Source organism: Bicyclus anynana, chromosome 7 (assembly GCF_947172395.1).
Source record: "Bicyclus anynana chromosome 7, ilBicAnyn1.1, whole genome shotgun sequence".
NCBI lineage: Eukaryota > Metazoa > Arthropoda > Insecta > Lepidoptera > Nymphalidae > Bicyclus > Bicyclus anynana.
In genome coordinates, this window is record NC_069089.1 from 13,056,403 (window position 1) to 13,074,063 (window position 17,661).

The window sequence follows — 17,661 nt, forward strand, 5'->3', positions numbered from 1 at the left end:
ATAGGCCTTTTGTAGTATTATTATTACACACACTTATTAATACAAAATCAAAAAAATTATCATAGTATATGGTTATTCTGCAATAAATGAAAGGTTAAATTCACATTAAAATAAAAGAAATCATCGTTTTAATTACAACTTCTTTCTTCTTTTGATATGAAAATACGACATTTATAAAAAAATTAAAGTTATAATTTAATTTTATAAATGCACATTTAATACCCATAAAACTCAATATCTTTATTTTTCATAATGGTTTGTGACTCATGTCTGCTTGGGTTCTTTTTATGTCGTTTGTATTGTTTTTATGCAAACTCTATATATTTAACATAGAGGAATTAGAAATGGAAATGGATCGCACCCAAATGCCGCAACAAAATTGTCTGTCATTTTTTGAAGGGTACGAGGTAAACTCAGTCATCGATAATATTTAACAAAAATAAATAATAAAATATTTAACAAGAATAATATAATCTGTACACAGAATATTAAATTAATGGATCGATGTTTTGCTGTTTGTTCGTTCGTTAGAAGAATAGTATCTATTTTTCTTTTAGATATTGTTTTTATTACAAATTTATTATTTATTATAATTATGTTTTTGATGACCTCCGTGGCGCAGTGGTATGCGCGGTGGATTTACAAGAAGGAGGTCCTGGGTTGGATTCCCGACTGGGCTGATTGAGGTTTTCTTAATTGGACCAGGTCTGGCTGGTGGAAGGCTTCGGCCGTGGCTAGTTACCACCCTACCGGCAAAGACATACCGCCGATCGATTTAGCGTTCCGGTACGATGCCGTAACCGAAAGGGGTGTGGATTTTCATCCTCCTCCTTACAAGTTAGCCCGCATCCATCTAAGACTACATCATCACTTACCATCAGGTGAGATTGTAGTCAAGGGCTAACTTGTAAACAATAAAAAAAAAAATCTTAGATTGCATCATCGCTTACCATCAGGTGAAACTGAAATCGAACGTCACGTCATCTTTTAGTGAATTAGAAGTTGTTGACCATTTTTCATGCCATTGAACTACTTACTACACAAACCGGAATGATTAGGGAGTTTTTTCAGTAGACGAAAACGATTACAACAATGAAACATCGATACGATATAAGTATACACGCGTTAGATCGTTGATTGATTGATAGAGAGGTAACGTCTTGCGAGGCAGGTCCTTCTATAATTAGTCCAAGATAATTAATTAATTGTATGTGAATCCGGGCTCAAAAGGGCTAGAACCCAGAGCCGTAAAGCTTATTATTAAAAATAAAATGTATGTGAATCGAAACGAAAAGTGTCGCCTAAAAGAACCTTTTTGAGTAGTGATTAGAGGTGAGTCGTACTCGCTAAAACGCGTACTGAGTATTACGAGTACGAGTACGCCGAGAGACGCGCTCCAAAGACTAGCTCCACGAGTATTTAGAAGTACGAGCCATTAGGACCTATAGAATAGATACGTACTCCTAAATACTCAGTGGCCAGCGATTTTACATCATATTATCTGATATTAAGCGTACATTAATTTCAACCGAGTTCTACACAGTCATTTGGACTAGTGGTATGTACGCAAGGTACAAAAACATTGAATCCTGAGTTCGATCCCGGGTAACAGAAAATCATTTTTGTCTTTTTATTTTGTTTTTTTCAATTGTTTTTTTCAACTATTAATTTCAAAATTTCAAATTAATTTTATTATTTAGTTATTTCTTTTAATATTACCTCATGATACTGTCGGGTTTACATTAACTTGTTACTTTAGCGGATAAATAATCATACTAAAACAAATAAACATTATGTTTTTAAAATAAGGATTAAATCAGGGACTCCAAATATTGGAGTATTAAGAGTATTAAGTGTATACTGCGTTAAAAAATCGGTCTTATGTTTGATAAAGTAAAGACAATTTTTCATCGGCAATGGGACGTCACTCACACATTCTTAAACGAACGCGTCCGGGAACGCGTCTCGCGATGTTTTGTCTGTTGGAGTATGAAGTGTTTATTGCGTTGAAAAACCGGTCTTATGTCTAGACAACAAAGTCTATTTTCTTTCGGCATTGATAGAAGTCTCTCACTCACACATTACTAATCGAACGCGTCTCTGAACACGTCCCCAGGGTTCCCAACTTAGGGGTTTTCCCCCCAGATTTAGGGGGTAAATAAGTGAAATGGGATTTTTTTAGGGGTCTGAAATTTTTAGGGGTATTTTCAGGGATTTTTTGACTTTTTAATATTTTTAAATTGATGATAATTTTAATATTTCTTTCTTGGCCTAGCGACTTATAACGACATATAATACGTTATTCTACAACCACTCTGAGGCAATAGGGATGATGACAGTTTTTTAATTTGTATATAAATTAAGATTATGCTAATAGTAAAGCAATTTTGTAAAAGTAACAGGGTATCTGCGATCATTACATTCGGAGCTACAGGGATTTAAAGGGTCAGATTTGCGGCGCTGCCGCGGATCCCTGAAAAACGCCCCATACAAAATGGCTTGAACTAATGACGTCATAGGCAATGTAATGATCGTTAGATTTGTATGCGCGTTCAAACAAAATTACTAATACCTTTGTTATATGTGCGTTTATGCTTATAGTTCATTTATTAAAAAATGTCACATTTAATGTAAGGAAGCTAAAACTGTATGAATTTTCATCTAATTACGATAAAATATTTTTAATAGATTTTGAAATTTTATAATCTCATTTATTTTGCAAATATCCAGACAATCTTTGCTTTTTATGTATAAATTAGTTAACATTGACCATATTTACCCGAATGTATCATAAAAATCAATATATTCAAACCTAGTCATCATCCCCATTGGATGCAATTTTCATCGAATAAAAAAAATTGGTAAATTTATTCATTGTCAACATGTATGATTTCAAAAAATCTGAATCTTCAGATAAAGACGTAGTATTTTGTCTGTATTAAATATAGACCTTTAAAACATATGGCAGCATATTATTTCTAAATTATTATGAATTTATATTTTTTAGGGGGACAACTCAATAATTAAGGCGATTTTAGGGGTTTTTGACACCAACTTTAGGGATAAATATTTTGGAGAGTTGGTAACACTGCACGTCCCGTATTGGTTGGACCGTTAGAGTATTTGCGAGTACTGGACTCGCACTCTGTTGACGTCTTGCGCTCCTCGGTACTCGGTACTTCTAAATACGCTTAATACGTGTATAAGTCCCTGCTCCGTACTCGTACGCCATACGTCTTCCAACAAACCTAGTGTTAAGACCTGCTCCAGTATATACGCCTCACCTCTAGTAGTGATATTGTTGTGTAAAAAGCCTAAAGTTGTGGACTTATAGTTTGTAGCAAAGATTACAGTGTAGTCTGTAGCAAGGAACATATTTACTCAGGAGATTTCCACATGCATGCCATAGATATTAATTTAAGTAGTTTTTTTGACCACATTTTGACATATTCAAAGTCAGTTTGACATATTAATAGAAAAAAGTAAACAAATTACAAAATCCAAAAGTCAAAACATTAAAATCAAAATAACCTCAAATTATGAGATTGTGTAATAAAATGTAATTGTAATTATTGTTTATTAGAAAATGTTGACTTCCACCCTACGAAAGACTTTAATTTTAATTAGTTCTAGAGGCTATAAGAATTTTGGTCACAAGAGACAACCAGAAGCTACATTTACTGTTTTATGGCATGGACTTTTAACCTTTTCTTTCATTGGCTTGGGAATTGAATGGAAAAAGTAAGTATTCATTTTTATAGAATGTTCTCCTCAACGTTATTTCACACTTTACCATCGAAGTTGCAACAGTAGTTAAAAAAAATATTTTCGATGTGTCCTTTGTAGGTCGCATATTGATAAAAATTTATACCAGGATAACCGGGTTTTACATTGTTTAACGCCCCATTTATGTATTTAATATGCAGAGGGTTTCATACTAAATTTCATGAAAATCTTTGGGGCCGTTCCTAGATTCAAATTTTTTATTGTACAGTAAAAGCTCATTATTTGGCGGGGATACGTTCTCTAAATGTGTTGTGAACACAGACCCATGAATATGGAATGGGATTTTATGGGGTACATTCTTGGAAAACAAAATAAAAAAATTAATTGAAGTTATTGATTAACTATTATCTTCAGTCTTAGACAATGGTTTAATGAATTTTGAAATTTTTTTTGCTTGACATTTTTTAAAAGCTTCTATTCTGAGTGATTTTAAGTAGTGGCATTCTTAAATCGCAATTTCGGCTATAGTTATTTGCAAGTTAAAGTTTAAAGGGGAATGTCCACCAGCCCATACAACTTTGGCCCAAGAAACCCAGTTACGCCCCCCCATAAAAGTATATGGAGATGATAATATGATGTATAAATAAGGATTTGGTTAAATAATTTTTTTAATAAAAGTTTGCTAGACATAAAAAAAAAATATTTTATTTTATCAATCTCACTGCTCAAAAAGTACACCGGAGATGAAGTAACATTAATGTACATGAATAGATTTATTGTTTTATGTAACCAACAAGCTTAACAAATAAATCAATAAATGAAACAACCAACCAACCAGGCAGTGGTGTGCATATGGTTGTCGATCAGGGTATGCACTAGTAATAAAATTAAGCAAAGTGGAAAAATCTGTATTTACTAATGAAGACAACTCTTAGGATATGCAGTACTTTAATGCATGTATGAAGTGCACACCACTACTTGGAGGCCATTGGATCAGCTTCTACTAGAAGAAATTATTGTAATGATGTTAACAATTGTAAATTATAATATTGTATTACTTTTCTAAAAAAGAGTGACTGTTGAGTTTCTTGCTGACTCTCCTCAGCAGAACTTGTCTTCCTATCTGGTGATGAGGTCTGTCTGTCTGTCTGGAGATGGACAAATAGTCAACCTTATTGTTTCAAAAGTGCTTGTTTGCAAAACCAAGGCTTAGTTTACAAGCACTGTAAATAAATGAATTTACAAATGTATTACAGCGAGGAAAACAACATTGATTTGGAGTGTTTGTCGCTATTACATAATTATTTTCCGTTCTTCAGTTGAGCAAGATGCTGCTTTATCAGTCGTTTTCCAGCAATTTTGACAAACTTGGGATGACTCTGGATAACTGAAATAGTAATAAAATATGAAAATCCAGCAAATAATTTAATCAGAGTTTTAAAATTGGTTTACTTAGTGGATTTAATAATGTTATGTTATTCCACAATTTATTCGTTGTCATCATCAACCCATATTCGGCTCACTACTGAGCTCGAGTCTCCTCTCAGAATGATAGGGGTTAGACCAATAGTCCACCACACTGGCCCAATGCGGATTGGCAGACTTCACACACGCAGAGAATTAAGATAATTCTCTAGTATGCACAATTTATTACTGTTTTAAAATTGGTTTAGGGTGTGAAAATGTAGCAAACTGACATACAAACTCACAGTTCACATTTAATATTAATCAGGAAAGTAGGATAAATATACTATAATACTTCTATGCACTAAATATTGCTTGAACAAACCATCAACAATGCAAGAAAACCTATGTGCTGTCCTACATCTGACTAGATGTTATGCCTTCTATGCCAGTAATTACACAGTAAATGTACCTTTTAATACAGCGATATTGGTTAGTCATAAAAATACACTGAGCGACACTTCAACACTTATATGGGAAACTACACTCTGTTGTGACTTGACACAATAACATGACAAAAATTATTAAAGTTATACATATTATTTCTTATGAATAATAATCGTTTTTCACATTAAAAATGGATCAAACATTATTTGTGCTGCCTGCACCTGCTGTGTACTTGTTTACGAGCATGTTTCAAACATAATGTATTCGTATTTTCGTGACATTTTATTGACAATTGATGCCAACTATAATAATTTTAATATTGATATTAACATTGATTAATGCAGCGTAAATGTCCTCTTGTATTTACATTTGAGAGCTGAAATAAACTTGTAATTTTTCCGGTTCAGCGTCAACATTATTCGAATTTCGAATTTAACTTCGTGCAAGTTTTATTTATATTATAGCTGTGGTTTGAAAAATTATAATTCGGTTCAAAAAATACTGAAGGTAAACAGAAAACAGACAAAATCAGTAAATTAATTCAATTCAATGACATTTTATTAAAATGAGAATGACATTGACAATTATTGACATCAACAGATTATCTGTCCAAAAGTCAAATCGATGTTGCCATACGAAACACGAAAAATCGAATAACTTCGTATCGATTTCTAATTGAATAATTTTATTACTAGAATAACACGTCATTGTTTTCAACATCTTTTTCACGACGCAATGGTTTTTATTGGTTTTCAATAATAAATAAAGTGATTCAAGAAGAAGGTTTATACAAGTAGTTTGTCATGATATTGCGTTTTCACCCGGACAAAATTGCGGACGCCTGCAATTTTATGTCAATGTATTATGTAAACATAATATATTATCTACAATATGTATACTATTTATACATACTTAGAAATATATAGAATTTGATTTAGTTAGATCGGATGAAAGGAAAAAGTTATCGGAAGAAAGGGATTGAATATCAACTATTAAGACCACTTTGACCACTTATTTATATCAGCTTAGTATGCTATAGTAGTTGTAGCTTGCGCGTTGGCCGATCGTGTAGCTAGCTTATAAAGAGTATGGAAAAATTGTATAAACAAACCGCATTGCATGCGCCGAAGTTACGGGCTTGCGCTACTACTCATATTATATATTATACTAGCTGACGCCGCGCGGTTTACCCGCGTGGTTCCCGTTCCCGTAGGAATGCGGAGATAATATATAGCTTATAGCCTTCCTCGATAAATGGGTTATCTAACACTGAAAGAATTTTTCAAATCGGACCAGTAGTGCCTGAGATTAGCGCGTTCAATCAAAAACAAACAAACAAACTCTCCAGCTTTATAATATTAGTATAGATAGTATTTAAATGGCGTAGTTGGTAATGTTTCTACGCAGTGATCCTATGTTCTTAATGTTATGCTCGATTATTATTATTATCCATTTAAATATCGATTAAACTAAAAAAAATCAGTTGAGTTCTTAGTGGTTGGTTATTGCGAAAAATATAATAGGTACTTTGATATCAAGAAACGTTTTATAATGTCGACTATGCAATGGTTTTTAAAGAGTGAGGCAGATATTATAATCAAAAACATTATAATCTATTACAACTTTTGCTTTTCCAGGTGATTTTGTTGTAGAAAAAGATCGATTATTATTATTCGGTTAAAATATTGATTAAACCAAATAAATCACTTAGCTGGCAACACTGTTCATGTTCGTGTCTTCAAAAATGTCATACAACAACTATAATATTGTCAAATATCGTTGTGAAACTTATTTTTTGGGGAAAGTTATAGCAAACCGCTATGGATAAAGTAATTTATTCATTATTAAACAAAAATTATCAAGTATTTTTTAGTTTTATGTAAAGTGGGGGGCGGGGACGAAAGGTCTGGGCCGGGAATGGACATTCCCCTTTGCAGATTTTACTTCAGTTTCGTCAGTCAGATCAGCGAATAACGAAATATTTAGCTGCTAATATAGAAATCAATCATTAATAGAAACTAGGGCTATTGGTTGATATAAAATCTATTTTCTCTTCGTTTTTATTACGTTTTCCTCAGCTATAGGGACCAATAGCATTATTTTCCCCTTCCTGATCAAATATACTAATTTATAAATACTTTTAATAACTTTTTTTTTTCAGAATTTCGAAATACGTATTTGGTAGTGATGAAAATACAAGCATACCTACACCTAACAGTATAGAGTAAGAATGATTTAGTTATTTTTAATGTTATTAGATTTTAATATTAAATGTTACATTTAGTTGACATGTAATTTGGCTTTCATTGATTTTTAGTTGTTAATCTGATTATTCCATTATAAAATTTTATAACTGGCACATATTTGACATGGCAAAGTAAGGTGTATTTATAGTAACACCTATATCTAGATGAGGGATGTTACGTTATGGATCTCTGTAACCGTAACAAAACTATTGAATATCCGATATAAAAGAAATATCCATAACCGTAACCAAATCGGAAATAAAAGTTTCGTATAATATTGGATAGAGGCAGAGCGTAATTTCTTCTGTTGTCTTTATACTTTATAACTAACTTGTAATTTTATCTAACTTGCAATTTTACATTCACGAATAGTTTGACAAAAGTATTTTGTTAAGGAAATTATTAAATTGTTATTTGTATTTTACTTTTGGAATTCCTTAAAAATTTTATATCTGCAACCGAATTTATCCAAACTACCAGATAATTCCAAATAATTTCACATCCGTGTCTGTATCCATATCCAATATAATAATTATTCCTATATCCATATCCAATTTCATCCAAAATTTTATATCCACAACATCCCTAGTCTAGAAACCAGTCTACCTGAGGCATAATTGTTAGGCCTCATTATTTTGGGGTTAGTGCCAACTAAGCTGTACATAATAGGTAATAGTTTGTTCTGAGACAGACAAATAGCATTTCTAAGATTCACTGTGTTGATTCATCCGACCGGATCCATTGTGTAACAGAACAAAAAAAAACAGACAGAACCCAGGTGTAGGGTTAAGACATTCCGTTATAAAAATTTTAATAAAAAAAATTCAACCGACTTCCAACTCAAAAATTAACCTAAACTAAAAAGCAAAAAATAACATCTTACCTATGTGCTACCTTCTGATCAGTTTGAAGGCGGTGCCAAGCCAGTGATGTTTTAATTCAAGCCGTTTATATAACACAATTTCTGTGGTTCTTTCAGTAACGGCTTTAATTAAAACATGACACTGGATTGGCACCGCCTTCAAACTGATCAGAAGGTAGCACATAGGTAAGATGTTATTTTTTGCTTTTTAGTTTAGGTTAATTTTTGAGTTGGAAGTCGGTTGAATTTTTTTTATTAAAATTTTTATTTTTTAATTTTTAGTGTTAGCACACCTAACTGAGTGTGAACAAAAATTAATGAGCAATTAGTTGAAACGTTATTTTCTTATGATAAGTATGTAAGGCCTACAATCCCAATTTAAATATAAAGACTACCTTAACTCATACACAAAATTTCACTCCCCCCTTATCCACACGTAATATGAATATTCAGAAAAACGTTGACTGTCCTCCGTCTTCATCACCAGACCATAGGGGTCTGGTGATGAAGACACACAGTCACGATCCATATGGGTGGAAAGTTCTCATCAATATAAAATTTATCAAGTCCAAACACAAGGTAGCTACTGTGAACCGTCGAGGAGTTCCCTTAACTATCCTTCATCTTCATCACCAAACCTCTAATACAGTCACAACCTATCCAGGTGGAAAGCTCTCATCAATACAAAATTATCAAGTCAAAACACAAGGTAGCTACTGTGAACCGTCGAGGAGTTCCCTTAACTATCATTCGTCTTCATCACCAGACCCCTAATACAGTCACAAGCCATCTAGGTGGAAAGTTCTCATCAATACAAATTTATCAAGTCCAAACACAAGGTAGCTACTGTGAACCGTCGAGGAGTTCTCTTAACTGTCCTTCGTCTTCATCATCAGACCCTTAATACAGTCACAACCATCTAGGTGGAAAGTTCTCATCAATACAAATAAATTAAGCCCAAACAAAAGGTACCTGCTGTAAATCGTTGACGAGTTCCATCGTCTGTGTATCGGCTCCATCATCAGACCAACTCCAGACCTTCATAAAATTGTAGTTGTTTAAAATACCTTATGGAAACACTAACAAACGCACTAGCCGTCCCTACGATTTTCGAAAGTTCCTCTCGATTTCTCCAAGATGCCATCATCAGATCCTGACATGAAAAAAATGGGACCACCCTGGAATCAAACCCTACAAAACAAAAAAAGAATTTTCAAAATCGGTCTACAAATGACGGAATTATCGCTGGACATACATAAAAAAAAAAAAAAAAAAAAAAACATACATACAGCCGAACGTAGAACCTCCTCCTTTTTGGAAGTCGGTTAAAAACTAGTTACCACTTGCCTCCTGGGCTCGTGTTTTCCCTGCAGAGCCAAATTTTATAAGTACCTACATACATAAATTGCTTTGATTTTGGGGAAGATCTTCCACTTAGCATCAGGTGGTCCATCTGTTTGTTCTGTCAATATAAAAAATAATACCTACACAAAAGTTGCAAGGCCCTCTGTACTAGGTGAAGAAAGAGGGAATCTAGTGCTTAGACTCACCACTATGTTTTAATAGTGGGTTGGTAAGCTATAAGTTTATTTTTATATTAATAAATAAATAGCCTTTTATTTCAAACAGTGGTGTATGTTTACAGCATGTCACGCTGTTTTTTTTTTTTTTTTTTTTTTTTATTTATTTTGTACCAATAATAGTAACACACAAAAGTAAAAAAGAAAAACAGTGGACAAGGAAACACTTATCTCTATAAGAGATCTCTGCCAGTGACCCTTGGCAGTGGGAGAGATTTTAAACAAAAGAAATGGATAGGTACAACAGAAAAAAAGTGAGAAAACATATTATACTTAATACATAAATAATAAAAGTAAATAATATTAAATACATTAAAAATAACACTAATAAATAAATTGAAATAAATATATAAATTATAACAGTACATATCAATACTATATATAAATAATAACTAAATAAATACATATATACATACATACATATAATATATCTATGATGATAAAGAAAGATAGTGTTCACGAAGTCGATGTTTGAAGGTATCAACAGATGGGTTTTTTTTGAAAATGGTATCTGGTAGTGAGTTCCACAGACGCGCTGCGATAACTGAAAAAGATTTAACACAAAAAACAGTGTTATAGGGAGGCACAGATAGAGATTTTAATTTTACACACGAACGCACCGGTCTGAGACGGCGTGGGGATTCGTGGAAGAGCTCCCGCAAGTAGGAAGGAGAAGAGGTATTTAAGATTTTGAACAGCGTCGTGAGTATATGGATATTCCGGCGATGACGAATAGGGAGCCACTTCAGTTTATTACGGAAATAAGAAATACGGTCGAATTTGCGCAATCCGTATATAAATCGGATGCACAAATTCTGAAGTCGATCGAGTTTGTCGAGTAGCTCCTCTGTCGCATCTAAATAACAAACGTCAGCGTAGTCAAGAATAGGAAGGAGAAGGGATTGGGCAAGTAAGATTTTAGTACGTAAAGGAAGAAAATTTTGGAAACGCTTAAGGGAATGAAGCGAAAAATGGATCCGCCTACTAACCTCATTTATGTGGCCAGACCACGATAAGTTACAGTCAATTTTCAGCCCAAGATTTTTTGCTGTATTTGACAAGGGTATTGGTGTGCCGTCATATACTATAGGAGATAAATTTTACTGATTTTTTAGACTGTTCTTAGTGTCGCCTGACATAGGCCTCCTCCAACTGCTTCCAGTGCACCCTTTCTGCTCCAGCAAGGCAGGGTTAGACGGACGTAGTCTTCCCACCATCTTGTTGGTCATTCACATTGTCTGGTACCATCTCTTGGGTACCTAGTGTTACCTGCTTGCTCCAATTTTTGGTCTTCGGTCGTAACATGTTCCTTTTGGCCCTTTCAACGCCATTTCAAGTGGTTGATTCTTTTAAGAACATCACAGTAAGCTTGGTCCTGTTTCTTATCTCAATTGAGGTGATTCTGTCATTTAGTATTACACCCAACATACTTCTCTTTATTGCCCTCTGACACTTAGCTAGTTTTTCTCTGTGATTTTATGTAAGGGACCAAGTTTCGCTTCTGTATGTGATACATGGGAGGATAGACATATTGTAGGTTCTCCTCTTAATGTTCATACTTATTTTTTTGCTTTTCATTATTTCCTTTAGTGACCAGTATTTTCTACACCCACTAGCAATCCTCTTGTTTAGTTTCTTTGACATTTGGTCTATAGGGGAAATCACCAAATACACACTCTTCCTTTCCATCCAGTACTCTAATATCAACCTCTTTTAACTTAGTCATTAGTTTTTTTTTTGCTCTATTCATTAGAAGACCTACTTCTTTACTTTTACTGGCTAAAGACTGTACAATTATTATTTGTATTTTACATGGGTCCTCTTCAAGCAAGATGAAATCGTCTGCAAATCTCAAATGATTTAGGGGGCAGCCATTTATATTAAGACCATATCCAGCACAGGCAAGGCTTTTGAAGATATTCTCCAGCACTGCATTAAACAAATTTGGTGACAGTGGGTCTCCTTGTCTAACACCTCTGTCTATAGGAAATGGATTTCCTATCGATTCCAGTTTTATACTCCCTTTGCTTTTGTTGTAAATGTTTTGAATGACGTTTATGTAGCTGATGTTCACTCCTTGCTGTTTTAGTGTTGACCAAATGTAGTTGTGATTGCTATCAAATGCTTTTGAGATATTTTTATATAATCAACTGTAAAATCGACATTATTCAAAGTAATATGTTCTTTTAATATAGGATAGAAAGGATAGCAGTGGGTAACTCTAGGGTAAATTTAATTTAGTGAAAATACAATCATAAAATAAAATACTTTATTTAAGCTCACATTATTGTTCTTATGATTAATTACTAATTGCATTGTTTTATTTCTAAATAAATAGTAATTAAAATTAAGATTATAAACTTTCAACATGGTTATGTTTGTTTTAAATGTATATTTTGCACTATGCATTTACCTATATTGGTAAAGAAAATCAATAACAATGGTTTTTGGACATAATATAAAATAGCATTTACTATTTATACCTAAAAAATGGTAATCTTATGAAAAATATTATAAAAGTTGGTGCACCAATAAATACCTCCAACCTCGAGTCTATTAAATTAGATGAAGTTTAAGACTATGTATTGTTAAATGTTAATGTTAGTGACGGTTTATTGAAACATTCCGGAAGCTGTGTACAAAGCCTTAAAATTATAAAAATTAGAGAAGTGAATTATCACATCCTTGCGAGCATTTTTATAGTAATGAAAAGCATCAAATATTAGATGTGTACTAGTTATAAAAGAATTATACAAACGAGAAATGGCTTTGTTACCTTTCATTATTTACATCCTTTCCGACAGGTATGTTTAGGAAAATAAAACAAGTTTCAATGATAATAATTTGTAAACACAATTTCTTGACTAGTTTATACAATACAATCTTTAGATAAAAATAGTTTTTTTTTAAATTTTATTTAACTTACACTTTGATTTTTACCATGGCAATTTTGCTTAATATACTGATAAACAAGGTTATATACAATTAACAAGAAACACAGTAATGCTGCATGATAATGCATTGGCATATTGTAAATGGCGCTTAAAACTCCCGGATGTTTTGTTTGAACACTGTTTAACTTAGATTTGGTTTCCGACTTTCCGTCCCAGTCCCTTGTTTCATTACGATGTATATCTTCATTTTTGTGGTATTCGACAATATTTAAAATGTTTTGTGTATTTGTTTCAACATTATCACATTTGTTCTCATTGTTGTCTGTTATCTTTGGTGTTACGTCATCAAATGTTTTAAGCGTTGGTACATTTTTTTCATTTTGAAATTCTGAACACAAGTTTAAACTTTCTTGCAAGTAGCCGTCTATCTTAGTTAATTGCTCTGGCACAATTAGGTTTGCCAGCGGACTATGCCCTCGCATCACCGGACTGTCTGTAACACTGTCGACAATATCAATATCACTCATATCATTTGGACTCAAGAACTTATCTTTGAACAAGGAGTTAACAATTTTGTAACTTTGCAAATCTGCAAAATCATCTTTTAAATATTTGACTGGAGTGTACGGTCTCGGTTTTTGTATAAGACAGTCAAGTTCAAATGGTACAGGCGTAAACTTTACTTTCAAAACGTTTTCATTTGTTATAGTTTCGGTTTTGATAATGTCGTCAATGTATTCCTTGTTGCCATGGGCATCTACAGTTTGTGATGCGAGAGGCTCGTCTGTGACATTATGGTGTCTAGTGCTGTGGACACGGTCTACGGTTACCTTGCTGAGCAACTTGCCGTCTGTACTCCGTATATCAGAAAACAGCCCTCCATCGGTGTGGAGTGGAGTTTCTAATATCCTCGTTCGCTTTGGTGTGGGAGTATCAGTCTCTGGGATCGAGTACGGTGATATGGAGACGGGACGGAAAGTGGTGGTAGAATAAACAGTGTCAGAATTATAAATTAATGGCTGCGGAGTTCTAGCGGGCGTGTATCTTGCAGAAAGGTCGTCCTCCCTTGGCGAAGAAACTCTGTCCTTCGAGATTCTTTTTGCAGACCTATAATCAACATGACATTTTAATTAAATAACCGCTTATTTTGATGGGTAATGGCATTTTAAAATAGAATATTATATTGAGGTAAGTACATACAACATGAATAACGTTTCGTATAGTGAAATTACATTTTAAATTTTATCACAGGCATTTGTTAGTCATTTGTAGGCAAACTTCAAGATTTATAAATGGTATTATGTAAATTATAATAGGTAGAGATATCTACATAGGTACTTAAACTTAATTAGACATAGTATTGGAGTGCATTATCAAATGACTAGCAATATAATAATTTTAATTGTAAATTAATAAATATACAATACATAAAATAGCCAAAACATTTCTAAAAGTAGTTGATCATCACTTTACCAAAATCAAGCATTTCTAATTCTACCAACATTGCTAAACTCTACATCTACTAAAAAATAACCTTCCCGAAGTTTCTGGGAGGTTGGTTTTATGAAAACGATATACAATTTGTACAATGGTTATGAAATATTCATATTGGACACACTTGAAACACACACAAATGTTAATTTGGAAATAACACATTATGGCGGCGTATGACGAGCTTTGACTGCGATTGCTAGCTAATTAAATATACATTTTAATTACACCTCTCGCGGCTACAAATTGTTCGATAGAAATGACGTACTTATTAAAATTAATTTTAATAGTGAACAGTGAGAAAATGGTATTATATATATACTTCTAAATATTTAGAAATACTATTCGTTGTTTGGTATCAAATGTTGATGCTTAAATTATGGAATTTAGGAATATTATGATTAGACCTACGTACTTTGTTATTAATAAATGGGTAATTGACAAATTTGGTACATATTACAATACTGTGATTTGAAATAGGTCTTCCCGTTTTGACTATTTTATGTTGATTTTAACACAGTTCAAATTATTTATTATTTACAATTTTAACAATTGGCAGAGGTTAGGTAAAGAAGGTTGCGCGACGTTGCTCGATCTATAGACTCACCGCTGTTCATTCATTATACGTATGGTTACCGCCAGTAGTATAAACATACGTTAAAATGACATATTGAGTTTTAGGCTGCCTGTCCACCATAGCAGAGCAAGGGAAACGGACTAATGCGGAGCGAGAAACGGACTAACGCGCAGCGGAGTAACGGACTAATGCGGAGCGGAGTTGCATACTGCATACGAAATTACTTCCCGAAGAAACTTCCCCGCACACGATGCCCCGCTCCGCTTACCGGTTTTATATGAATTTTTAAACTAGCTCGCAAGTCCACTTATGAGGAGCGGAGATTTTATGCAATCCTATTGGTTAATATTTGTCTGTTTCTCGGCTTCGCTGCCTCGCTCCGCTTCGGTGGACTGGCAGCCTTAGAATATAGCGTAGGCGCTGAGTTGTAATGACTGAATTTCATCAACAGATTTGTGTTAAAAAGATCCATTATTATTACTGATCATACTAAATTCATAGTTAAAATTCGGTCCTCTTATTTGGTACACACTCAGCTCTAGCGCCAGGTTTTATAAGCGTCATCTCAGACAAAAAAAACGTAAAAATTTCATATAACATGATGATGATATCATTAATAAGGTTTTATGCTTTTCGAAAGCTCGATATGTAAACTTCACAGGCATTAACAGAATCTACAAGAAACATTTCAAAACTACCCGCACAACGTCGCGCGACAATCTGAACTTAACCCTAGGGATTTGTTGTATGTATTTAGTGAGGCTCGCAAGTCGCATCATACGCACCGTGCAGTTGAAGCACTGACTGTGGTAGTTATTGTTGAGCGCCTCGACCCACCTGTCGCCCGCCTCCACGGGGAACCCGCATGCGAAACATTTTGTTGTGAATAGCTCGTTCCAGTCTGAAAGTTTGTTGCAAATCATTGTTTACATGGTCAACACCTAGAGACAAACGTCAATACCTAGAGATACCTATTCGCTTTTCTTATGAAAGGATAAACCGCATCGAAACGTAACGCGTTACGGCGCCACTCTCTCTGGCTTCCCTTTCTCTCACGTATACGGCAGCAGGTTGAAATAATCACTTCTGTTGTGCGTCCCGAAACGCAAGTTTTTTAGCAATAGTTGATGGAACAAGCACTGCGCATTTGATGTCAAGTAAACCATCGTTCATAACAGACAATCGTTTTCTAGTGCATTCTAGCGGCACATCCTACAATGCCGCCATGTTTCTATCTACCTGCTCTTGTGCATTAATATACGCAGGAGCCAATTCAATAGAGATTCTAGATTTTAAATATTATGTTGGATCAGTTTCTAGTTCTAGAATCCTATTTGGGATAACTTTTTATCTACACATTTTTATACATCGTGCTTATTCCGTCAAAATAAAATGTACTGATAATCTTAAATAAATAAATTACCTGCTTCACAATATGGCAATCCATCCTCTAAGAAGAACGGATTGTTTCCAAATAGTTTCCCACAGTACACACAGGCGAAACATTCTGGATGGAAGTGTTTGCCGATGGCGTTTAAGCAATCCTAAAAATTAATTAAAATATTTAGCATCATTCCTTAAAATATAATACACACTTAATACATAAATCCTATGTTAGTCACTTACTCCTTTAATCTTGGCATGGCACTTGTCGCACGCTGGAGCTATGTATTGCTCAAAACAATATTCGCAATAGAGTTGTCCATTTTCTTCCACAAATCCAATGTCCTGCAACTGGCGTCGGCAGGTCGCGTTCACACAGATGAAGTGTTCAGGACACCAAATCCGACCCAACGCAGTAATGAACGGCCCCCTAAAGTTAAACATTACTGTTAGAAACATGTCAAGTTTATATTTGTTATGTCTAATTATTGGATATTAAAAAAAAAGTAAAACGTTAATGTATTAAAACAAAGCAACACGCGCATGCTTATCGTGCAAAATTTGTCTTACTTTTTTAAACTAGTAAAGAAGCCGAAGAGGGGTTTTCAGTTACTCGAGCGCGACAGATAAACATAAGGGAGTATACCTTGCAGTTGTTGAGTACCTCCACCAAGTATGAGCCCTTAATATTGGTGGGTACGTTTAGGGCAACCAAAAAAAAAAAACTAACTTCAGAAATACTCAACCAGCACGTCAGGTAAGATGGTGGATGGTGGATGAGTGGTGAGTTGATAGCTTAAAATGTATGCATTTCGAAAATCTGACGATTTGAGCGTAACGTAATGGAATGGGAGGTTCTCAAAGTTACAAAAAAAACCCTTTTATATTTTAGTTCTCGAATTATGAGCGCGATTAATTTTCAACTTATTTTAAAGAAAATAATCTCCTAATTAATCCCTCAAATTTTCTGTCAATTTCAGTAAGCCAAAGTAATAAAAATTGCTTTTAAAGTCTGTAGTTTTTTTTCCACCGCTAAAAGCAAAAAAAAGTA

At 33.9% G+C, this 17,661-nt stretch overlaps 1 protein-coding gene and 1 long non-coding RNA gene across 2 annotated transcripts in view; one reads left to right on the forward strand and one right to left on the reverse strand.

Annotated features, from left to right (window-relative positions):
* The first annotated feature begins 592 nt into the window (after nucleotides 1-592).
* LOC112057153 (uncharacterized) lies at nucleotides 593-7,872 on the forward strand. Its single transcript, XR_002887660.2, has 2 exons — nucleotides 593-3,741; nucleotides 7,739-7,872. It is a non-coding gene; the product is annotated as an uncharacterized LOC112057153 (long non-coding RNA).
* A 4,648-nt stretch (nucleotides 7,873-12,520) lies between these two features.
* The window catches only part of LOC112055217 (PDZ and LIM domain protein Zasp), a 49,549-nt gene continuing 44,408 nt past the window's right edge, over nucleotides 12,521-17,661 (reverse strand). Inside the window, exons 16-19 of the mRNA XM_052882669.1 lie at nucleotides 16,854-17,040; nucleotides 16,651-16,771; nucleotides 16,013-16,128; nucleotides 12,521-14,266 (exon numbers count right to left, since the gene is read on the reverse strand). Coding sequence (XP_052738629.1) covers nucleotides 14,189-14,266; nucleotides 16,013-16,128; nucleotides 16,651-16,771; nucleotides 16,854-17,040 — 502 coding nt within the window. The 3' untranslated portion in view covers nucleotides 12,521-14,188. The remainder of the gene's footprint in view (nucleotides 14,267-16,012; nucleotides 16,129-16,650; nucleotides 16,772-16,853; nucleotides 17,041-17,661) is intronic.